The sequence below is a fragment of the Salvia hispanica genome, chromosome 2 (genome assembly GCF_023119035.1).
Source record: "Salvia hispanica cultivar TCC Black 2014 chromosome 2, UniMelb_Shisp_WGS_1.0, whole genome shotgun sequence".
Lineage (NCBI taxonomy): Eukaryota > Viridiplantae > Streptophyta > Magnoliopsida > Lamiales > Lamiaceae > Salvia > Salvia hispanica.
This window is the reverse complement of record NC_062966.1, coordinates 19,569,897-19,594,912: the sequence shown is the minus strand read 5'-3', so window position 1 is coordinate 19,594,912 and position 25,016 is coordinate 19,569,897. Positions and strand designations below refer to the sequence as shown.

At 36.4% G+C, this 25,016-nt stretch overlaps 5 protein-coding genes across 6 annotated transcripts; 2 read left to right on the top strand and 3 right to left on the bottom strand.

Annotated features, from left to right (window-relative positions):
• Positions 1–3,508: 3,508 nt before the first annotated feature.
• LOC125208413 (alpha-1,4 glucan phosphorylase L-2 isozyme, chloroplastic/amyloplastic-like) lies at positions 3,509–7,748 on the bottom strand. The gene is made up of 14 exons (XM_048108019.1): positions 7,493–7,748; positions 7,056–7,390; positions 6,808–6,984; positions 6,452–6,727; positions 6,109–6,380; positions 5,884–6,001; positions 5,316–5,798; positions 5,076–5,228; positions 4,869–4,997; positions 4,546–4,782; positions 4,377–4,453; positions 4,120–4,306; positions 3,818–4,018; positions 3,509–3,733 (listed from the first exon to the last, which is right to left on the bottom strand). The coding sequence occupies exons 1-14, from the start codon at positions 7,686–7,688 to the stop codon at positions 3,617–3,619; spliced, it is 2,958 nt and encodes a 985-aa protein (XP_047963976.1). The 5' UTR covers positions 7,689–7,748; the 3' UTR covers positions 3,509–3,616.
• A 773-nt stretch (positions 7,749–8,521) lies between these two features.
• LOC125207322 (putative SNAP25 homologous protein SNAP30) lies at positions 8,522–11,655 on the top strand. The gene is made up of 6 exons (XM_048106612.1): positions 8,522–8,558; positions 8,936–9,297; positions 9,377–9,470; positions 9,534–9,655; positions 9,743–9,840; positions 9,928–11,655. The coding sequence occupies exons 2-6, from the start codon at positions 8,959–8,961 to the stop codon at positions 10,025–10,027; spliced, it is 753 nt and encodes a 250-aa protein (XP_047962569.1). The 5' UTR covers positions 8,522–8,558; positions 8,936–8,958; the 3' UTR covers positions 10,028–11,655.
• Positions 10,195–12,863, bottom strand: LOC125207321 (probable inactive purple acid phosphatase 2). The gene is made up of 2 exons (XM_048106611.1): positions 12,085–12,863; positions 10,195–11,652 (listed from the first exon to the last, which is right to left on the bottom strand). The coding sequence occupies exons 1-2, from the start codon at positions 12,775–12,777 to the stop codon at positions 10,372–10,374; spliced, it is 1,974 nt and encodes a 657-aa protein (XP_047962568.1). The 5' UTR covers positions 12,778–12,863; the 3' UTR covers positions 10,195–10,371.
• A 5,761-nt stretch (positions 12,864–18,624) lies between these two features.
• On the top strand, positions 18,625–22,012 carry LOC125207380 (probable leucine-rich repeat receptor-like protein kinase At1g35710). 2 transcript variants are annotated; one of them, XM_048106689.1, is made up of 11 exons: positions 18,626–18,857; positions 19,392–19,545; positions 19,691–19,762; positions 19,862–19,933; positions 20,091–20,162; positions 20,258–20,401; positions 20,487–20,567; positions 20,652–20,723; positions 20,822–20,893; positions 21,538–21,609; positions 21,698–22,012. In XM_048106689.1, exons 1-11 carry the CDS (start codon positions 18,755–18,757, stop codon positions 21,786–21,788), a joined length of 1,005 nt encoding a protein of 334 aa, XP_047962646.1. In that variant the 5' UTR covers positions 18,626–18,754; the 3' UTR covers positions 21,789–22,012. The 2 variants fall into 2 exon arrangements, with proteins under 2 accessions (XP_047962647.1, XP_047962646.1); XM_048106690.1 differs by lacking the exon at positions 20,822–20,893 and having other exon boundaries at positions 18,625–18,857.
• On the bottom strand, positions 22,013–23,634 carry LOC125207379 (pentatricopeptide repeat-containing protein At2g20540-like). The gene has a single exon (XM_048106688.1). It carries the CDS (start codon positions 23,632–23,634, stop codon positions 22,057–22,059), a length of 1,578 nt encoding a protein of 525 aa, XP_047962645.1. The 3' UTR covers positions 22,013–22,056.
• Between the last annotated feature and the right edge of the window lie 1,382 nt (positions 23,635–25,016).

The window sequence follows — 25,016 nt, the reverse complement described above, 5'->3', positions numbered from 1 at the left end:
ATTAATAAAGTTCTAAACATTCAAACTATTCTCGACAGACTATATTATCAACTTCAATTAACATTCATGCTATGTGTACCATTTAAATTACTTGTACTCTCTTCTCTCTTCACGAAGAGTTTGGCCGCAATGAACTTTTTGCTCCTCCATAAAAAACACAGTATGATAGTATTATTTTATTTTTATATTTTTATCATCTCTCATATTTAATACACCCTCCGTCCCACAATTTTGTCACACTTTGACCGAGCACGAATTTTAAGAAATGTGATGTAATGTGAGTTAGAAAAATTAGTGGGCAGTGTATCATACTTTTATATAATGAAATGTGAGTAGGAACATTAGTGGAATATGGAGTATACTATAAAAAATGGTAAAAAGTGAAATGTGACAAATTTTATGAGACGGACGAAAATAGAAAAATGTGACTAAATTTAAGGGACGGATAAAGTATGTTTCTAAAAATTTGTACGATTCCCTCCTCACCACACTTTTAATTTCATGCATGGATCGAGGTAAGAGGAAGTATAATTTTGTACTCCGAATCTAGTTTATCTCACTTAATTACTTTATATAGTAATATCCATATTCAAAATCGAGTAAAATATGAAAAAGAAGACGTTGAAGATCGATTCGATCGCTTAATCATTCAATAAATCAATTTAGAATTTTGAATGGTGTATTACTTTCATATTATAACTATCACTATATCATAAAGCTTTGGAACTAAATAACTGCATATTCCCCATGTATATCGTGACAACTTGTAGCATTTTTAGTATTTTGTAATATAATGTCTCGGTGATAAGCCCTATTTAGATTTTAAGTACAATCATTTCTTACCTTTTTTTTCTTTTTTCTTTTTTCTTTTTCTGATATAATATAATGGCTGTGAGATTCTAAGCAACTAGAAACATGAAACAAAAGAGAGCCACTCCTTTTAGAATTAGTGGGGGCATCTCGATCGATTTTGTTTTAAATGATTCACCCATTTTTGGGTGCTTTTGTTAGGCCAGGAATATAGGTGCCAAGGAGTAACGCATTAGTTATTTATTCGTTTAATAGTAGTATATTTTAACACACACACACACACACACACACAATACTTCTACTCAATTAGTAAACCCAATATCTAAATATGTATTCGAAAAATTACTGATCATATAATTAATCGGTGGATTAATTATAAGTAATCTCGTAAAAATTTAAAATAAAATGAAAATTATGAAGTGGTCTACGTAGTGATTAATTACTGGTCCACTTTTAAAAGAACTGGTCCATGTATACTTAATCCAAGTTATTGTGGCCATAGTAGTTAATGTATCTTTATCTAAATCTTTTTGGTAGTGATTTTTTCATTAATTAACCCATTAAGTGCACTGTACTTAATTATGAATTGATTCATAAGGAAAACTGTGTGGCTACACGCGCACTCACTATTTTGCCTAACATTTCAATTCTCAAACTCACTGACCACTGTTTCATCAATTAATGCAATGCTATTAAGCTCTCAAAATAATAAATAAAATTGAATGACTTTTGAAAAAGGCAAGTTAGAGTAAAGTACAATGCTTATTAATATAATCAATTTCACATGTCCTTTAGTTTCTAGCTAGAATTTCTTTTTACACTATAAAGTGGAGTATTATAATTTTAACAAATATATTTTTCGTGAAATCGAAGACGAGTAATATGGAGTGGAGTATGCAATTTGATGGATGGGATAAAATTTAGCTGATATAGGTACATACTGAAAAGAAAAAAGAAACTTTGGTGTTTACCGACAAATTTTGGAGGATTTGATTTGTGGAAAAGTGTGTTTCAACGAATAATTATGATTATTGACATTAATTAAAAAGGATAAGAGCGGGATTTGTAGATGGGGATCGGACGGCCAATCACTCCCAGCCGACAATATACAACTCTATGAAAAGATATCTCTGTGTTACTTTTTTTAACACAACTTCTTTATACTGTTGGATTCCTCTACTATAATTACTTCTTTTTATCTTTAGTTCGGTTACATTTTTTTTTCAAAATTAGATTGTCAATATTCATGCTTATGAGACTTAAAGAAGGTATGCCAAATTATTACGATATCGCAAAAACTGATTTTTGTTGAATTGTTCTTAGGCTTATGATGGTGATGGTAATGCTACCAAATTTATATGAAATCAGTGTATTACAAATGTAAGGTTAAAGTAGTCGATAGTAACTTGCTTAATAACATGGGCTAGGAGCAAAATAATGAAGCGAGGAATTTACGACCTCGTTCCATCTGTGGGTGCCTCACGATTGTTGCGCCGCCAGTCTTTGCACTAACATGAATGTAACACACAAAACTTAATACTACTCCAATTTTGTTTCTTTTATTTTATTTTTGCTAATCAACATATCATCATACATTACAGCATATATTTTATTTTATCTTCCTACATTTATACATATTATGTGTTTTTCTATTTGTATGGACGATAATACACAAATTAAGTATTTTCACACTCTTTTTGGGGCAGGATATATGATCCTTTTTTTTTGGATAAATTTGAATTTAAAGGTCTAACTAACCTCTTTATCTCTTGGCCTATGGTCTGCCATGTATATCATATTTAAATTCATAACTATAATTTACTTGAATTCATCATTATAGGAAAAGTGGAGGTGATCTCGTGATCTTTGCACGATTAAAAGGCCGGTTTCCATTAAGTGCAAGTAAAAAAATGACAAATCAAATAATTAGATTTCTTGTAATTAACTCTCCCTTTTAATCATCTCTTCTAGTGTGTTTTTATATTATGTGATAATGAAATAGAGAACCAAATGAGTTGTGTAACTTCATATCACATTTATTTGACAAGATTTCTCCTATCCCACTAATTAGGGTACCTAATATTAAAAGAAAAAAAAATGATAGGGCACGTGGGTTTAGATGGTTTGGAATTATAGGCAACCAAAATATAAAGTGTATATATGCACTCATGGGAATCAAGAATTGAAGAAAACCATGCAATGAACCTTGCACAATTTTACCCTAATTTGGGCACACTTTTAATTGCTCTTTTGAAAAACTTTTACTTTAGAGAATCATTTAAATGTAAGTGGTCATATCACTATGTTAGTGTGTGGATTTCATTAAGATTGGACCACACCCCAAAAGTCATGTGCCTTTTCAAATCTATTGTATATATACATATGTTATACTCCATTATTGCTCATGTCATATAAGTATATGTAGAACTCATTGTTTTTATTTTCTTTTCTACCAATATTTCACTTTTCTATTTGATGATTGGCTGATAATGTGCAGTATAATACAGTCTATATTTAGCCTCTATAAATGTACAATTTTTTGATTTATTTCACAAATCACAACCATACTATAGATGATCTTTAATCTTGTCTCTTCTCAAATAATAGCAAGAGTAGTTATTTTTTTTTTGGGAAAGAGATGTCTTCCTGTGTTGATTATCAAAATAAATTTTGCACAGAAATAGTTGGAAATACAAGATGAAAACCAAGAGAACTCACTCTTATATAGTCTAAACTCATGAGTTCATCAACAAAAATGGCCAAAAAGTAACATCTTCAACCTCTACTATTTCTAATTATCATCATCTCATGGTAACACAACAGGTTCAATCGACCATATATCTCTAGCGTACTGATGGATCGTTCGATCACTGTTAAACTTCGAAGAACCAGCCGTGTTTAGTATAGACATCTTTGTCCAATTCTGCATTCCAATCATAAAAAATAACACACATTGATGCACATACATAAAGTTGAAAAATATAAAGAAAGTGAAGAAATTGCTTACCTTTTGATCCCTATAAGCCTCATCAACTCTGTCTTGGCACTCTATGTAGCTCGGGAAGTCCTTGCCAACGAGGAAGTAGTCAGCCCGGCCATACCCCTCGTTCCCTTCCAACGAACCCATCAGCTCCTCGTAGCTGTAGGCCCCGAATGCACCACTCCTCACAAAGGCCTTCACCTCTTCAAATCTTGGATCTGCCACAAACTGCACACAATATATGGTACAATTACAAACACTTTATTTTGTTTTTCTTGATATATATGCCACAGATTAGTCTGTTTTCAAGATGAGATATGTTTGTTTACCTTTCCCTCGGCTCTTTCTGCACGAAGGCCGGCAATCTCATGAGCCTGAGCCCCAAACAGGAAAAAGTTGCTCTCTCCAACCTCTTCTCTGATCTCCACATTCGCACCGTCTAAGGTTCCGATAATTAGACAGCCATTCATTGCAAACTTCATGTTGCTGGTTCCACTTGCTTCCATTCCAGCAGTACTAACGAGAGAGAGAGGTTATGGCTCGGATAAGCTGGACTTATATCGTCGAGAGGAGTTAGACGAGCTACCTGATATGTTGAGACAGCTCACTGCCAGGAATGAGCACTTCTGCAACACTCACATTGTAGTCGGGGACGAAGACAACCTCAAAGAAAGAGAGATCAAGCAAACAGTTTCATTCAACTTCTTATGTTTATATATATATATATATATAGCATATACAATCACAATATCTACCTTTAGAAGGTCGCCTATGTCAGGATCTTGGTTTATTGTTGCACCTACGTCTGCGATAAACTTGACGATTCTCTTAGCTTGTACATACGTAGCAAACGCCTTCCCACCAAATAAGCACGCTCTGGGAACAAATCTTTCTCTCCTCTCCTCAGCACTCATCTCCTTCATCTTCTTGTAACGATACACGATGCCTAAGATATTCATCAGCTGCCTCTTGTATTCATGGATTCGCTTGATCTAAACAGTCAAGATATGATGCATATTTGATTATCTTCGTGAATAACAAGATTATGATTTTTGGAACAAAAGCTATGGATACGAACCTGCACATCAAACATTGCATCCGGGCTGACAACGTATCCTGTTTGCTCTTTGATGAATGACACAATCTTCTTCTTCCTGATCATCTTTGCTTCCCTCCATTCGAACTGAAGCTCTTCGTTGTCAGCAAACTGCAGGGGTCGAAAACGAAACATTTATCAGAGCAAACTCGAAACAAAAAGTAAAATATTGACTACTAGAGTTCACACCTTACGCAATTCGCCTAACTTTTCAGTATTTATCAGCCAATCCTTTGAGCCTGTCCACTTGGTTATGATCTTGCTAAGCTCCGGATTGCAGAAACCGATCCATCTTCTAGGCGTCACACCATTCGTCTTGTTCTGAAATTTCTCGGGCCAGAGCTATTTCACAAACAATGAAACTGATGCAAATCAGAAGATATGGATTCATGCAAGCAATAAAAATGTTTATGGATATGGATTAGTAACCTTGTAAAATTCATTGAACACTTCTTTTTTAACAATATCAGTGTGAATTTCAGCTACTCCGTTCACAGCATGCCCTCCGACAACGCACAAGTTAGCCATTCGGACAAGCTTTGGCTGTTTTGGATCAGGTTCAAATGTTGATGTCACTTTTGTTAGGGGCGAATGATCTGCCTTAACTTCCTCCACCTCTTCTGCTTGCTCGTCTTCGTTTTCTGGTTCATCTGATTTTTCCTCAGCAGTGGCTTCCGTCACTTCAACAGATTCAGCTTCTTCCTTTACTTCCTCCTCCTCCTCCTTTCCCTCCTCGTCTTCTTTTTCTTCCTCTTCGATTACATTCTTAACAAGGCTTTCCTGTGACTTAACAAGTGAATCTATGACAGCAGAAGGAAGTTCGATATTGTCCAAAATCCTCATTTCATTCAGCTTCTCCTTCAGCAACTCGAGATCCTCATCACCATATTCTTCAATTATAGTATTGATAAGCTGTACGTGAAACAATCATATTACACATAAAAGGAAAAATAATTGCTTCTCCACTTTATAAAATGCAAGGAAAGCAATCAAACACCTCTTCATCAATCATTCTTATGATCTCAACGTGGCGTGGGAGAAGCTCTTCGAGAAGACTCAAACTCCACTTCTCCAGAGCCTCAGGCAACACCGTGTGGTTAGTATACGCCACAGTTCTATTCAAGGATCGATACTATCTTAGAATTACACATAACAAAACTCCTCCACTGCCAAAATATAAAAAAACAGAACTAGTCTAAACAAACAAACAAATAAAGAGTACCTCTTTGTGATATTCCATGCTTCTGTCCAGCTCAGACCCTTCACATCCACCAACACTCTTATCAGCTCGGGTATGCATAATGTGGGATGAGTATCGTTCATCTGCACAGCAACCTTTTCGGGGAACTTCTCCCAATCTACCGAGTCTCCTGATCTCCTCTCAAATCTTGCTATAATGTCTTGAAGAGAAGCCGAGCAAAGAGTATATTGCTGCTTCAATCTAAGCGTCTTCCCCTCGTGTGATTCATCACCCGGGTACAAAATGTAGCAAATCTGACAAAAACAACAAAATTATGGAAGTTTTTTTTCTCAACAAACACAGATATTAGGAGCAGGAAGTCAACCTTTTCAGCTCTTTTCATGGCTTCATATGCTTTTGGGTGATCACCAGCATTAAAGGCAGCTAAATCAAAAACATCCGCAGCAACCTTTGTCGACCACAGTCTGAGGTTGATGGTGGTCTTAGTTTTGTATCCGGGTATCGGGACATCATAGGCAACTGCAACTATATCTTCTCCTCCAACCCATTCTTTCTTTCCCTCCGGCCCCTCTATGACTTCACCGTAGAATTTAACAGGATACGAGATGTCATTTCTTACTATCTCCCATGGATTTCCCATCTGGTGCAAGAACTCAAGCAGTTGATCATGACAATGAGAAATGAAATCAGATAAATCAACGAAAATGGAGTAGAAAATACCTCAAGCCAATCTTCAGCAACTTCTTCTTGACCATCTTTGGTGATGAGCTGCTTAAACAGACCATATCTGTATCTGAGGCCATAGCCCCAAGCAGGGTAGTTAAGCGTTGCAATGGAGTCGAGAAAGCAAGAGGCGAGCCTCCCTAATCCTCCATTGCCTAGCGCGGCATCTGGCTCCTGCATTCAAACCCCAAAACTGTATAAATCTACACTAGAATAGTGTGCAAAAAGGCCTTCTCCTCCCTCACCTGCCCTGCCACATCTTCTAAGGCGTGACCGAGCTTTTGCAGCGCCTCAGCATAGGCACCGGTGAGCTCCAAATTGCCAACTGCATTCAGTAATGCTCTGCCCTGAAGATACTCCATGGATAGATAGTAGGCCTGCTTGACATTCATCTTCTCATAGTAGTCGTAGGTGGTGTTCCAGTTGATGATGAGCAGATCACGAACACTTTGCGCGGTGGCATAGTACGCTTTTGGAAGCTCGAAGAGCTCCGGAGAGAAAGAGGGGGTGAACTCAGCATGAAACTTGATGCTTGATGCAACAGAAGCAGAATCTGGCTTCAATGCATCTAATCCAACTCCTAATTCAAATATCAAAAATCAAGATAATTTAACATCTATAGCATCATATATAAGGAAAGACAGATATTAGTGGATTGGAATTAGAAGAGTGGATTTTGGACCTTGTTCTTGTTCAATGGAGGGAGAAGGTTTCTTCTTGCTAGCGACATTCGTAACAAGGAAGCATCTTCGAGAATGAATGGAGGGCCAGTTTTTGTTGGAAGCGAATTGCCATTTCCATCTTGTGCTGCTGCTTAACAAAGCAATGGTGGTGGGGATAGAAGAAGAGTGTGAGATCCATAACGCTGAAGCCTCCATCAAATTGTGTCACTCAACTATCTATTGTTCTCTGTGTCTCACCTCCATCTATATAAGCACATAATCCTCTCTCTGCGTCTTCTTTAGGAGAAATTACGTTCGTTCTTTTCTTAGCAACGGAAGATATTTTTTCTGCATTCCGACAATAATACCAAACTGCTCGTTTCGCCTTTTTTATTATTATTCAATTATTAGTAGTACATCCAAATTTAAATGCTAGTAACTGTAAAATTATTTTATTCAATTTAGGTAATTTTAGTTTATATTTTATTTGAATAATAAAACCTAATATTATAGATAGAAATTAAATTATTGTTACATGAGAATATTACCTATTATCAAAATTCGATAGACTGCGTTTTGTCATTTTGAATTTCAATAATTTTACATAGATGATGTGTAAAAACAATATGAGAATTGAGAAGCACAAAATTGTGTTATATAAGTAAATATCGAGTTGGTACATAAAATGGTACGAATACAAACAACTACAAATATAATCATTCAAGATATTTGTAAGAATGTGACCCACATGTACAAATATGAGATACAAACAATGCAGAAAATTCAAAGAATAAAAATACAAATCTCGACAGCAGATTATTTAATTATATGGCATGCCAATAATATCTGAGGATTTTTAAATCTATAAAAGTACTCCGTATTAGTATTATTTAAATTTAATAACTTATTATCCATAGAAGATGAAGAAGAGCGAAAAATCCTCAACAGTCAACGGTCGAGAAAATGACCCCTCCAGTTTTTTCTCTGCGGTGCCTCCTCTTTCTATGTGCTATTTCCATAATATAGAACCGATTTCTCAAAACCTCAAACAAGTTCTTCCGCTTTTCTCTTCGTCATTTTATCTTAGTACTTTTCTTATTCCCTTCCTTTCATTTATGCTCATACTTTCTTTATAGATAAGCAATTTTTTCTTCAATTTCTTGATGTTTTTCAGCATTTTCTGCATGCATATATCATGGATTATTTGATTTTTAAATTTTACACGTCGGATAAGAGAAAGTCATTCATGCATGAGAGAGAAAAAAAGAGAGAAAATTCCACAACTTTTAACACAAATTTGTTGCAATAGAATTGTAGGAATCTCATTGCAAACAAATTTGCATAAGGGATAGAGATTCCATAAGTGGCTGCACAAATTTGGTGCATTAAAAGATGAAGTTTTTATGGAATCTAATCATATAGCAATGAAGTTATTTATAGATTGAATATTTATGTTTGCATAGGCGATTGAAGAAAGGAGAGAAAAATGTTTGGATTCAGAAGAGGAGCTGCACCTGCTGAGAAGCCACCTCGGCAGACATCCAATGACGATGATTCAGACGATGAGGAATCATCGTCAGCTCCTAAGAACATGGGGAGAAGAACTGCCTCTGAACCAAACCTTGACAGCATGTCTGTCCAAGAACTGGAGGGCTACGCGGTTGATCAGGCCGAGCAGACCACCAGGTCCGTCAACAACTGCTTGAAGATCGCGGAGGACATCAGAGGCGACGCGAGCAGGACTCTCGAGACCCTCCATGCGCAAGGCGAGCAGATCCACAGGACTCATGAAATGGCTGCTGACATGGAGAAGGACTTGAGCAAGGCATTTTTTTTATCATTTTTTATGTCTTGGTTTGTTGGTTTATTGAGAAACTCTGATTTGGTGCAAAATGAATTTGCAGGGTGAGAAGTTGTTGAATAGTCTTGGTGGGATGTTTTCGATGCCGTGGAAGCCAAAGAAGGGGAAGGCCATCACAGGCCCTACAACTTCTAAAGGTTAGTGTTTTGGAAGTTTTTACATAGTTCACTCATAATGAGGTTAGTTTTATGCTTGGACAGATGATAATGATGTTCCGAAACGCGCCACTAAAGAGCAACGACAGAAGTTAGGCGTGGATCGCAAAGCCAAGGGCTCTCGCACGCCTGATGGAGAACCAACAAGCGCTCTGCAGAAAGTCGATGTATATTGCTCTGCCCCCTTCCTTGTTTGTGATTGTGTGTTTCTCAATGACTCAACTTATTTTTGTTGGGAAATGGTGTTTGATTAGATGGAGAAGGAAAAGCAAGATGATGGGCTTTCAGATCTTAGTGATATCTTGGGAGATTTGAAAGGAATGGCTGTTGAAATGGGATCTGAGCTTGACAAGTATCTACTTAAACCACATGATATGATAAGTATATATTTCTATTTGTGTGTGTGTGTTAATGAGGGAAAGGTGCATGGTTGATGCAGGCAGAATAAGGCCCTTGATAATCTTGATGAGGACATAGACGAACTCAACTCGCGAGTGAAAGGCGCCAACACACGCGCTCGTAAATTGCTCAACAAGTAGAGATTGCTGCCTGAAATGTTGCTACTCCTTAGAACAACTTGTGTCTTTGTTTGACAGTTTGTATGTATTGTGTTGTTGTAAGTTACATTACACCCTTTTGTTGTACTTGTATAGTTATATGCTTTCTGTAGAAATGTTTGCATAATGTATTATAGATTGTAAATGGATTTCTGCATAAACTTGCTTACATATATGAATTTACAAAGTGCAGTAACATTATTTCAAGAATTATAACTATAACTGCATTTACATGAAATAAAAACAGGGCATAAATAAGCATCACTCTTAAAAACCAGAAAAAAAGTATCTACGCAGTGTAACTATGACTAGCAGAGGCTCCTCACTCATGTCTCCTCACTCTTCACAGCAGTCCATTGTGCCTTCGGACCACCTTCCCTTCGAGCACGCGAAACGAAACCCAAAACATACCCAAGAAAAGCTCCAAGGACAAGCACGCTCGCAACTCCAACATACCATGAAACTCTCGAACCAAGCCCCTGATGAGGAGCGACACTGCTTTCGTTGCTGCTAGCAGCACGCCCTACACCATTCAAGACCTGCCCCGATGCCATGATCTCCACGGCATCGTGCACCTCCCCGTCATGGTTCCCCACATACGAAAGCGTGAGCTTCTCCCTGTTGGCGACCAGTCTCACGTAACCAAACTCACCACCACGGTACAGTGACCTAACGGGCTGGGGGAAGATGGGATCCGTGAGATGGTCGGCCCTTGGCTGCCAAATCGGCTGCCAATCCTGCCCGGCCATCCCAATCACCAAGTGCACCGGGTACGCCTCCCATCTCTCTCCCTCGATGCCCAAGCTTCCACAAGTGAAGTTGTTTAGAGGGCAAAATCGTTCGTATCTATGCACGTGACCCCATAGTGCTAGTGTAACATTGTTCTTCACAAGAAGAGGCTCCAAGTGCTCTTGGAGCCTCTCCCTAAACGGCCGGTCTCTTGTCTCATAGCTTGTAGTGTACATCGGCCTATGCCCTTGGACGACAACATAAGGTGTCTTGGTTCTGTTCACTGATTCAAGATCCTTCTTCAAGAACTCATACTGTTTGCTCCCAGCTAGGAAATTAGTCTCTGTCGAGAAATAAACAAAATGGACTACTCCCATGTCAAATGAGTAATAAAGATTCCTTGTCGCAGGGGCTCTGGATCCAGTAGGCTCTGAGGAGTTCCCCGGCATGTGGAACCTGAGACTGTAAGGCACCCCACACTCTCCACCCCCATCTTTGCCATAGACCGCACTGGACCAGTCGGGCTTCCAAGGCTGCAACAGCCAATCATATTCATGATTGCCAATGCACACCATGTATGGAACTCTGGAAGCCACAGGTTGTATCTGGTAGAAGAAGTTATCCCACAGCCAAGAATAGCCTCTCGCGTAGCTTATATCTCCAATGTGTGATATCAATGAAGGCTTGTCGCCAATAGCTTCAAGATCTCGACTTATCCACTTAAGTGTGGCAATGCTTTCTTCCTGTATGCGCACATAAGTTGAGTAGGGTGTAGCAGTCCCCATGTCTCCAAACAAGAAAGCTGTCGTCTCACTCGAATCCTTAACCGGAGACACGAAGGTGTACATTGTGCTCCAGCCCCCAGAATCACTACCCACCTGCCATAGTTTATACAAATATAAGCACATTATGAAACTAGAATATGCTTAAACTGAAATCACTGTATGAGCTTATTTGTGATCTCCAGTTCCTACATTAGGAGATTAGGCAATGAACCATTTAACCCTCACTTAAAAAAGAAACATTGCAGCAGAAAAATAGAATATGACAATGAGAAGCCAAGAAACCTAAATAATAGTAGTACTATATCAGTTCTCTTCCTCTGCAAATCAAGGAAGCCATCTCTGCTACCTAAAACATACTAACTCTTTGATACACACAATATTAACAAGATTCTGTTAAGTGATACTTACACAATTTACACAAATAAATGCATTGAACGGATGAAAAATCAGCATTTGCAAGCCTCTTGAGTGTAATAAGCATCATAATTATTAATTCATAAGCAATAAAAAAGATTGAATTTTTACCTGATAAAAATACCTCTTCCCATCCTTCAAGCCAAGCATGACACCATCATGAATAAACCCAGGATCTCTCCATCCAACGCTGTCATTGGCAGGCGAATCACACATATCCTCTCTCACATACCGGGCCACCTCCGTACCCACAACCCGGTCCAATCCATCCCGGGTTAACCCGTATTTCACAAAGCTCTCCTTCCCATCATGGGTCACGAACATGACCCGCATCTCCCCATCCCCGTCCGTCAGCGCCAGGTGGACCTGCTCGGGGCCCCGACCCGGCTCAAACGTCACCGGGTCGGACTGCGCGAGGAGGTGCTTGGTCCTCGGGAGCGGGTTGTGGTCGTGGTCCGTCTTGTCCGGGTTGATCTCGGATTCAGACCAGTGGAAGATCCGGAACTGGTAGTCGGATCGCATGTTGACGAGAGGGATCGTGACGGAGCCCGACCCGGATTCCCAACCGGGCGAAGAGGAGAGGAAGATGTAGCCGATGAAGTGGCGATGGGCGGAGTTCGGCGGGGTGTAGATTCCGATCCAGTCGAGAGGCGACGGCGAATCGAGGCCGCTCCATTTGATCGTCACCGGGTCGCCCGATTTGGGAACGGATGTCGGGGCGACCGAGATCGAGACCTTGGATGAGGATGGGGCGACGAGGAGAGAGAGGATTGCGAGAATCGCGACTGCGTGTGATGGCTTCATCACTTCTTTAATTTTGTTTCTTTTTTCTCAGCTCACAATTTGAACAACAATAATGAAACACTAATTGTGATGAGCATTTTGTTTTTTTTTCGAAAAAAGAAGTGACACTGAAATCAACTAACCAATGAACTTATTTCAGCTATTAATTGTAAATTAAATTATTTCAGCCAATATATTCACAAAAATACTCATTCTACCGACCATTTTGCAATTATAATAAATATGACGTAAATTTTGAAACAACGTCGTTTATTAACGAAAAAACGACATCAATAATATATTGAACTTGGGCAACCGAATTTATTAGTTTTTGATAATTATGAACAACTCAAATTTCATGAATTTAAGAAAAGAAAATATTATAAAATTATAATAAAACAGACCAAAATGAATGTACTCCAACACCTAAAATGAGCATATCTATTATGGGCCAACTGATGCTTACAAAAGCCCGCTTATAGTCAGGCTTAAATCCACCATAAGCCCAGCCCAGCATTTCCAGGTTTCAAAATTAAGTGTTGAAATTCAATAAATAACAATAGTCAGTCAGCCTGATCCACAATTATATTCACATATAAAAAAAAGAATGCACACTTTTTATTTAGAAAGTGTATTTTATAATTGAGAAATAGACTCATTTTGTTAATTTTAATTTTAATTTTTTTTTGCAGATATTGGCGTGTTACGTTGAGTTTTATTTTTGGCAAGTTAATGTACAAAATAAAAGAAAATATAAATTAAAATATCCAAAAAAATATAATTACGAAGCATGCATTATTTTGTGGGATAATTTAAAATGGCAAAGTGTGTTATTTTGTGTGTTATGACTTATGAATGATAATGGAGTATAGATAATTTCTCGGTTTATCATCTCTAATCTTTCGATAAAAGTAAATAGTGCAATACTCAAGTCCCCAACTGACCATTTCCTAATAAGATGAAAAATGGCCCAATTTGTATAATTTGATATGATTCTGGTTTAGATTATGTACAAAAAAGTGTCTTAACACTCTTAACCCTCTTGTTAGCAGGTCACTTTCAACTGATCGACTAGAGAAAGATTTCAATATCCAATTATATTAGTTTATGAATGTTATAATTTGGAAAATCAATCTACAAATTAACATATCCATACATAAATTAATATTTCAACGATTTATATTTTTCTCAGCTCCCATACTTTGGAGTATATATGTTTTTTTAACGATTACTACTTTCTTTGTAAGTTTTTTAACAATTATTGTTCGAAAATATTGCCATATTTCGTAGTTAACGTAAGATCAATTATATCTCATGAAATTAAGTAATTAGCATTCAGGTGGAAGTTTTAGAACGTAAATAAACACGTGAACCATATTATCATCTTGCCAATCTCTAGTTTGGCAAGTAATTAAACTCCTCCTATAATATTTTTCTTGAATATTCAAGCATATAAAATCACAACTTAATTAACTTAGCAACATTCTAATATTTCAATTTCAAAGTCACGACTTCACCTATTATACCACCCTCAATTTTCAAATAAATAAACGTGAGCTCATATATGGCATCGGTGTGTAATTCCTCAATTGAAAAAATATCATAGTTTCATGTTATATACGGAGTATCAAGATTGTATTAACATATTCAATTCTTTAATTAATACTATGTGAACTTTGTTTTAATAATAGGCGTCCAAGACACGTTATTTATTTATAGTACTCCATCAGTCCATCTATTAGATGTAATGTCAGCTCAGCTCCACTTGAAATCAATTAATTCGAGAAGATGGGAAATAGTTTTGGTAATTTGTTATTATTGGGCACTCACAAAAATCCCACGCAATAAATAATTCGCATTATTACTACTCAAGATAACATTTGTATTCCAATGAGGAAATGATATTAAATGATACTTTTATATATAGAATTTGCAGATACAATGGTTTGCTATTAATGCAATTTGCAAATAACCAATTATAGAACAAAATTAAAAGAATTAATTGTTTCACAAAAACACGAAACCATTAAAGCACCGATTTACCGCCCGCCCTTCTATTAAGGTTTTCTAATGTACAACGACACTCAACAATTTATGATTATATGATTTGAGTTTTTAAAATTTTAATTTTCTAGTACTTTTTGTTGTTTGAAAATATGTTCAATTTTTAGTTTTTTTCTTTTTCTAAAAAAAAGTATTTTCACACAATTACTGAAATAATTATACCAATACTCCATCCCTTATTAAATGTCTCATATTTCATTTTTCGTCCTATACCATTAAATGTGATAATTTCATCTTTTACTATTTTTAGTAATTAACTTTAAACCTCACATTGCATTACCTTATTTCACTCGTATTTTATAAAACTAGAATATAAAAGTTTGTTTCACATTTTGCTAAAAAAATTTCACATACTTTCATATATAGAGAAATAATTTTTATAATTTGCAACCGTCCAAACATTATTCTCAACCAGTGAAAGTAATCTAGAAAGAAGTACAATTGTGACTTTACAAATTGTACTCCCATGTTCGGTACTAGGAATCTCATTTCGTTATTTCGGTATGTCTGTTAATATGAATCTCATTTCATTGTTTGTTAATAGGAATTTTATTTTGTTATAATGGTATATTCGTTAATACGAATCTCATTTCATTGTAACTATAAATAATAAGTATGTCTAACATTTAATTATAAAAGTAAAAGTAATCTAGATAAGATAGGTGAGTCTGTCTCTCGATCTGTTGCTGCCTAAGCATTTGTATCTCTAGAGCTTTGACTCTCCTCTTGTAACCAAAAAAAAATAATTATAAAAGTAATAAATTAAAGTTTAATTTTTAGCAAAGACCAAATAGTAATGGACTCTCGAGTGGTTTTGATTTAGTTTTATTAAATGATTGCTTTCCAATCATATATTTTATAAAAAAGAAAATTATTATTCAAATTTAAAATTTTATAATTATCGAAAATAGCAAATAATTTTTTGTATTTATTGCAATTTATCTCATACAAATTTTAATAAAATTTATCATTTAATAAATCTAAGTTTTAAATGACTTCTTCACAAATTTGACATTGTTATACATTATGACGATCATTTCCAAACGATTATATATACGATAATGACAAAAGGAAGAAATAATATATTTATTATCATAATTATGGAACAATTACACACAGTACACACACTACTCTGAGCCAAGTTCACGTTATATATCTCCGACTTCATCACATCACCTTCTCATCAAAACACACACACACGAATTCTTATAACAAGAATTCTCCCTCTCCCTCTCTTTATCTCTCTCTCTTCATGACGATGTCAATCCCTCACCACCACAGACCTCTCATACTCACAATCTCTCTCTTCCTACTACTCGTATTCACCGCCGCCCAATCTCATCACACCATGCTGCATGCGCCGCGCCGCCGCAACTCCTGCCACCCAATCTCCGCCCATCTCCCGCCAGCCATCAAATTACACCTCCGACAACGCTGCCTCTCATTCCCCCCGACGCCGCCGCGGAGTGGAGATAGCGAGATCGATCCAAGATACGGCGTCGAGAAAAGATTAGTCCCATCCGGCCCCAATCCTCTGCACAATTGATTTATATACATATCACAGACTCATCATACATTTTCATGGATTTCGTCGGTTGCGATGGGGAAATTTCATGATTTTCTGTGAAGCAAGATTGAAGTCAGAGTTGAGGCCGGGTTTGTTTCAGTAGTAGATTTGTTGGTATCTGTTTCTTGTTTTTATTATTTTTGCTATTTCCAACCTTGTTTTGGACTCGCATTCGGTGTGGAAGCAGCGAAACAACCGTGGAAATAGTCTACTAGTATATGTAATTTGATGAATTTTACAAGTAAGTTTTGTGCAGAATTTCGCTTCTCTTCATATTTACATAACATATTCAAAATTTGAAGGCTGGGTGGGGTTTGTCAAGAAAATCCCATGAATCTCATCAATATTAGCAACTGTTTTGAGTGATGTCAATTTTTACATTTAAAGTGGGCAAAAGCGTCTTTTTTGTTTGCTTATATTGTGTGTGTGTGTCTTTGTGAGTCGAGTCCTACAAATTACATAGCAAAACAAAAACATGACTTGGTTTTTTGAGTATATACAGCTATGTATGAGTGTGTCAACAAAATATGATATGGGCAAAAAATAAAGTCAAAATGGTGGGTAAATTAAATTTAGTGAAAGGTCAAGGATCCCATGGGTGCATTAAAGTCAAAAACTGCTTACTGCCCTTGCCCTTGCAACTAAATGCCGCGATGTATTTCACTTTTCATTTATTAAAACTATACTCCTACTATTCATTTACTGATGCTAAACAGTCGTCTACTTTAGATTTTTTTAGACTTTAGTATATTAAAATTTTAAAGCTATTGGCAAATTGTTAAAATAGAAAAATTACACTCCTACTGATATGGATAAATAATTTACGCATTTACTAAACTAATTTATCCCAAAAAGTAATATCATTATAAAATTAATGAATCCCAACAAACCTTCAAATAATAATACGGCAGAGCAAAAGTCAAAATTATAGTATCATACTCATGGATCAAAAAACTTGTACGTATCTTTCTTGATATACTATGTCAATTTGAAAAAATATAGTACTCCCATTGATTTGATAGGGCATATATTTGTATATTCCCGTTTTGATAGGGCATATATTTGTATATTTCCGTAAAATAAGCAAAATCATGATTTCTCTCATCCCTTCTCAAAAAAATCTGGAATGCATTCCCAGTTGAAAGTCGATACTTATTTGAATTAGTTTGGGGCTATCGAATTTTTTAATGGAATGATAACTTTGCATTTCGATTTTCTATTACAAATTGCGAGTTTTTGTAAAATTGAAGAAATCTACGAGATGAAGAAAAAGATTAATATATATAGGTCCCATTATAATTATATGCAAAGCACCTCCTCAGTATAGAAATAGAGACTATTAATTAGCTATAATACGTAAGCTATAATTCCCACACACAAAAATTAATCTAATAAATTAATCTAATTAAACGTGGTAAAAATCTATTCTCCTAAACAACTAGTAGGTCCAAGATTAAGTGAACTGTAGTTGGGTGAAATGCGCTTAATCGCACAACCTCGCACAACCAATAAGTGTTGAAAGGAGTGTTAGCCAACTAACACTTCTTTCAGTACTTCTTTCAATTTCTTCGCATTTTGCATGCTAGCTTTCTTTCTTTCTTTCATTCATTAAGCAAGTATATAAATATTTCTCCTCAAGCCCAAACAATCAAGACCTTAAAAAAAACCAATAAACCTAGCCTATCATTGGCCTAAGGAGATCGACTCCACCATAACACGATCTTTAAATTTCTACTCAATTAACAATAATAATAAAAAAAAAATTTAGAGATGGTCACTTGAGTTTGCGCAAATGAGCTCCTACAATTTGCAAAAGGGGAGAGGGATAAGAGAAGGAGGCGGTGACGAAGGAGGAATTAATGGAGCCGAGGTGGGTGAAGATGCGCACAAGACATATAAGTTTTTGTCACATTTCTATTTCTGAAGATATTCTTTTGAGCCGACAATATGAGTCTCTTTTTGTCATTTTTGTTTGTCTTAGAAACATCAGTTCATTTTTAGCTTTAAATAGGTTAACAATTTATTAATTTATTCCACTCATTTTTATTACTATAAAATTAATCTATTAAAATCAATTTTCTACTAATTTCTTTGAATTCATATTATTTCTGAAAATCCTTGTGTCGTAAGCGGACTTCAATTAATCTATTGAATGAAGTCGTAGGAGTAGTAGTATTTACTTTTAATTATTTTCTTTTCCGAAAAAAAAAACTCCATTTAAACAATCAAAATTATTAAAAGAGAAAAAAACCCACCGACGAGATCAACTGATTTCACGCGGCGTCTCCAACCTGACTACTTCACACACATCACCCACAGTGCAGCACTGAATGTAATCTGGATCGCCGGCAGAGAAGCTAATCGGCAATGGCAAATTGTTTCCGTATAATTTCTTCAATTCTCCATCTCCTCATCGTGGCTTTGTTGTTACTGAACGACGCCGTGCTATGCAAAACGCTTAAGCGAGACGGTAATTTCCTCGATCCACTCATTTTTCTCTCTGTAATTGTAGTTGATTGGTTCGGAGAAGCTGATTTCTCCAGTTGAGGGAGTTTTAGGTTTCATTGGGAATTTATGGAGGTTGTGATTGGGTTTTAGTGTGATCGGCCCGATTAGGTTATGGTTTTTATGCTGATAATAGTTCTTAATTTTCATGATGCGGTTAAATTTTTGTAGTCGGAAGTTTGATTAGTGAGATTTTGTTGGATGTGAAGTTGGTTTAACAAGTAGTAGATGTTTTCTTCAGTGTTACTGTTAACATTATTGTTTCGTGGAGCTCTATTTGGTTAAATCTGGTAGAATTCTAGCATTAGGAAACGATATTTATTGGCTTCTGCTTACTAGTACAAGTGTTGGGATCTCACATCTCAAGGATGAGCAATATTTTTCGGACACTTGAGCAACTGTGAATTTTGAGGAATGTGCTGTTATGATATGTGATTAGATATGTATGCTGAGCAGAGTATGTGTTTTTTCTTTGTTAATAAGACTCTGCTAATGACAGTGAAGGCATTGAATGAAATAAAGGCATCACTTGGATGGAGAGTGGTGTATGCTTGGGTTGGAGACGATCCTTGTGGAGATGGCGATTTGCCTGCTTGGTCTGGGGTCACGTGTTCCCCTGTGAGTGGTAGCGACTATCGGGTTGTTACTGAATTGTGAGTTTTAGCCTTCTTCTCTTCTTACCAGTGAACTTTATCAATTGTTGCACCTGTTTTTCAACTATATTAGGCAACACATTCTTCTCATTATTGGATTGTGGTACCTTGCATTCTCAGTTATTTTTCCACATTTACCTTGCAGGGAAGTTTATGCAGTTTCTATCGTTGGTCCTTTTCCTCTTGCAGTCACCAATCTGATGGATCTTACTAGGCTGTATGTTTGTTCCAGACAAGCAATTCATTGAATATTCTTTAAAACAACTGCTATTTACTTCCTTGCTATCTTTGCATTTCTAAATGTTTTGTTTGGCAGGGATCTTCACAACAACAAACTCACAGGCCCAATTCCGTCTCAAATTGGACGACTGAAGCACCTCAAGATTCTGTAAACTCTTTTACTGTCTCATAGATGAACAAAAAGCTTTCTATTTATATCTCAATCCTGTACTTCTAACATCATTCACTCCCCCCTCCCCCAAACAAATTTCATGCCTTTTTCCTGTTTCTGAGGTTTTTACTTGTTTTGTTATTGTTTTTATCAGGAATTTGAGGTGGAATAAACTCCAAGATTCTATTCCTCCTGAAATTGGTGAATTAAAACAGCTTACCCATCTGTAAGTGATTTTTCTGCTTTCAGGTTATTTATTTCTGTTTGAATAGTTGTTTAACTTTGTTTTACAAAATTGTTCATGCATTTTTTACCCTGCAGCTATCTGAGCTTTAATAATTTCAAAGGTGAAATCCCAAAGGAGCTTGCAAATCTTCCACAACTCCGTTATCTTCAACTGCATGAAAATCGTTTGATTGGGAGAATTCCTCCTGAATTGGGAACCTTAACAAACTTGCGGCACTTGTACGATACCACATTACCACCTACATTCTAATGTATCCTACATATATCCTTTTCAATGCAGCTGCTTATGTTCAATGTTTCACAGGGATGTTGGTAACAATCACTTGGTTGGGACCATAAGGGAACTTATTCGTATTGAAGGATGCTTCCCAGCTCTTCGTAATTTGTATGCTTCACTAATTTAGCTGTTTGGTAGTTTCTGCTCTATTTATTAACAAGGCAGTTATTGATGGTCCATTTGATAATGCAGATATCTAAATAATAATTACCTTACTGGAGGAGTTCCATCACAGCTTGCTAATTTGACAAATTTGGAGATCTTGTAAGTTTTAAACTCTGCTAAGCAGTATCTTAGATAATATTGTGTTTTACTTTTGTTTAAAACTATTATGTGTGTAAGCTAATGATTATCCAATCCAGATATTTATCCTACAACAAAATGTCTGGAGTTATACCATTTGGGGTTGCTCATATTCCTCGATTAACCTACTTGTAAGTGTGTGTATTAGCTTTTCTTATGTTGACTCACCCACATACCTTATCTACATCCAGTTAGTAATTTATCTTTTACATGAAGCAGAAAGAATGTGCTTGTATGAATTGTCTGGATTGACCATATGGTGAACTCAACTATATATAGTTGTTGATGTGACTTCATTATGCACGAAGGGATATCTCAAACTACCTTTACAAATTGACTTTACTGTGCATGTTATTCTTTACTCTTTTTAATCTTTCCTCTAGCATTTTGCTCTTTCCAACCCTCATGTCTGCATGAAACCCAAAACGCTCCACAGCATATAGGAACACCAATTACATATAGAAAAATGAATAGAGGGATGGGCAACCTACCTAATTTTACTAATCAACTCTACTGTGCACATTAATCTTCCCCTTGTTCTCCCTCTCTAGCATCTCCCAAATCATCCTTCAGATGAAGGTGACCTCCATAGAGCTGATCACCCCTACCTCTCTTTATTGGGCTCCTCCGCCAGGCATAGAATATCCCAATTCGCATGCCCTATCTGCAGTAATTGTACCTTAATCCTTCAGATGAATAACTTGTTATGAAAAAACATTTTTTTTTCTGCTTCTTATGTGTTAGAATTATCTAATGATATACATCATTGATTCAGGTACTTGGATCACAACCAATTTACTGGGAGGATACCTGATACCTTCTACAAGCACCCATTTTTGAAAGAATTGTAAGTTCTGCATAGATTCTACTTCTTCTGGGTTTTTTTCCAAACAATGTCAAGTCCTTTTGTTACTTATTCAATCCTCTTGTTACAGGTACATTGAAGGAAATTCATTCCGACCAGGCGTGAAACCGATTGGTGAACACAAAGTTTTGGAGCTTGCTGATTCAGAGTTTCTGGTTTAGGAGATGAATCGCCCTAAGTTTTGGCTAGTAGTATTTATTAATTTTTCCGTTGTAATTGTACGAATCCATGCCCTGCTTCAGAAGAATTGATTCGAAATTATTTATGTAAACATGTATCTATCCCAATTAAAACATCATATGGGACTACGGTTCTATGTTACCTCTCAACTGTGTATAGACTGCATTTCTTTTTGCAGTTCAAATAGCTATTTTCTCATTGGTCATATGTTAATATTTTCTACCTTATACTGATAAATCAATCAAACATTCATAAGCTTACACTTGAAACAAAACTTGAATCAATCTCTAAATGTTTTTTGATGACCTCAAGAATTGCAGATATCTCATCCATTCTCGAATGTGTCTTCTCCCCAGCAACAAACTCATGAACTGAACTGTCAATCTCCACCGAGCTACACCCCGGCGTCTTCTCCACTCCTCTCTTTCTCATCATCTTCCTAATCCTCCTCGCCTCTTCGTGCCTCCCGGCAGCTGCATATGCATTCGCCAGCAAGACGTATGCCCCGCTATGCCTCTCCAACTCCACCAGCCTCTCAGCCGCAGCCTCAGCCAAATCAACACGCCCATGGCTGCAGCAACCGCTGAGCAGCGCCCTCCACGCTATAGCTTCTTCAGAGGAGGAGCCCGTAACTGGCATCCTCTGAACTATAGCGTTAGCTTCCTCAATTAGCCTCGCCCTCGTGAGGAGATCGACTATGCACCCATAATGCTCGGGTCCCGGCTCAATCTTGCAAACGTCGGCCATCTCATGCAGCAAACGTAGCCCTTCCTCTGCCATGTTAGAGTAGCTACAAGCCATGAACAACGAGATGAACGTCACACTATCCGGCTCCACCCCTAGCCTCCGCATTTCGTCAAACATCTTAACCGCACTCCCTCCGTCGCCGTTCATAGCATAGCCTGAAATCATAGTGTTCCAGCAAATCACATCTCTCTTATGCATTTCATCAAACACCTTCTCAGCCAAATCCAAGCATCCACATTTCGAATACATGTCGATTAAAGCAGTGCCCAGTTTCAAACCCAGTGACATTCCAACCTTCTCCACATATCTATGAATCCATTTCCCAATCTCGAGACACCCTAAATGAGCACAAGCACAAAGCATGCTAACAAGACTTGCCTCATCAGGCTTAATCCCACTCAACTGCATCAACCTAAACAGCTTCAAACCTTCTTTGAAACAGTTGTTTTGTACATACCCAGCAATCATAGCACCCCAAATCCCCCTATCCTTCAAAGGGGCTTCATCAAAAACCAATCTTGCCGAATAAACATCACCTCCTTTAGCATACCCTGAAATCAAAACTGTCCAAGAAACAACACATTTCAAAGAAATCTCCTCGAAAACAAGCCTCGCCGCTCCCATTTCTCCCACAGCAGAATACATCGCAATCAAAGAGTTTCCCACGAAATTATCGGACGGGAATCCTAGTTTCAGAGATTGCCCATGAACCGATCCTCCAAGATTCAAACTTTTCATGTTTGCGCAAGCTTTCAAGGTGTAAGGAAGCGTGTAATTATCGGGGAGCAAACCATGTCTCAAAATCAATCTGTGTACTTGTAAGGCTCTAAAGCTCTCGTCTTTGAGCAGGAAGCCTTTGATCATGGTGTTGCATATGCAAATTGTGGGATTTTCGATCTGATTGAAGATTTTGTAGCCGTAGTCGAGGGCGCCATGGGAAGGATTTGAGCAGAAAGCCAAGATTCTGCTGAGAGCGAAGGTGTTGGTGGCGAGGCCGCATGTAACGGCCAATGCGTGAGCTTGCTTTAACTGCGTTAAGCTCCTGCATTTTTCTAAGAGGTGAAGGCATCTGCTGCTCATTTGCTGAGTTAAACTGTGCAGTGTTGCCAATATAGTCTTGCGTGAGTCAATTAAAACATAAATTTGGATTAACAAAATAATTAATCTAGATTTACAATAAAATAAAATGATAACTCATTAAATATGGGGTGATCAATTGTCCTTATAAAATTATCTTTAATTTGATATATGTTATATGAATTTAAAGTTTTAGGATTTTTTTTAAAAGTCCATTATAACTAATGTTGTAGTTAATTGATATTAATACCCCTATTGATATTTTTTGGAATAATCATATGACCTTATTGACGTTTTTTGTTGATCGTATTGACATTTCGGGGTTGATGATCTAGGCCTTTAATTTGAATATCTAATGGTTATTATTTAGTTGTAGTTAGCAATTAAGTATTGATTAACAATATAACACTCCGCCATTAAATATTAAGTTATAAGCAAAGTTTAATAGTTATATAAGATGGGGTATATATTACTAACTATTTAAGTTGCTTAACTTTGCTAACTCATAAATACAGTGTATTAAAAATATCAACCCATTATATTGAAGTTTAACAAAATTATGTGTTGACATTTTAATATCATCATATTGATATTTTAAATATACTGCGTTGATGAGTTAACAAATTAGCAACTTAAGAAAGTTAGCAATTGATCACACTCTATAAGATGCTATTCTTTTATCTTATTATACGTCTGGTTCAAGTCAAAAGGTGTCATTTTTAGAAGTATTTTGATTTATTTAAAATAATATTATTAAAATAAAAATACCTTATTGAATGTAAAAACATTTTGCTCACCAAAAACCAATAGAATCATGGATAACACAATTTTGAAAAATTAAAACTTCATAATTTGAGTATTTAATTTTAATTTTTTACGAAAGGAATTAGCGTTGAGTATTCCATGTTATCCAAATATTGGGGTCTAAATATTTGTTTGATATTTATTGCAAAAAACAAGAATATATATTTGTTTGATATGATTGGTGTATCAATATTAGAAATTGACCATGAATTAATGCGAGATTGTTGTATAATATAATAAGAATAGTACATAGAAGACTAATTTTATTTCTGAAACATATGTATATCAGAATACAAAAAAAGAAAAAAAAAGATAGCACTGATACAAAAGGCTTCATTTCAAAATTTTGGTCAAGAATCTTTATTGCAAATTCGTTGCATTATCCAGATATGTATTGATTAATTACTGTATCGAATTTCATAAACGCTTATTTAGGGAAATTAATTAAAGATCGGATCAGATGAACTGGATCTGAATTAATTCATAAAAGATTAATGAGCCCTTAAAAATAGGATAAACACATTTTCATGCTTGATTCTAAGCAATTAATTTACAAAATGGATAGCCTCTTCAGTCTTCAA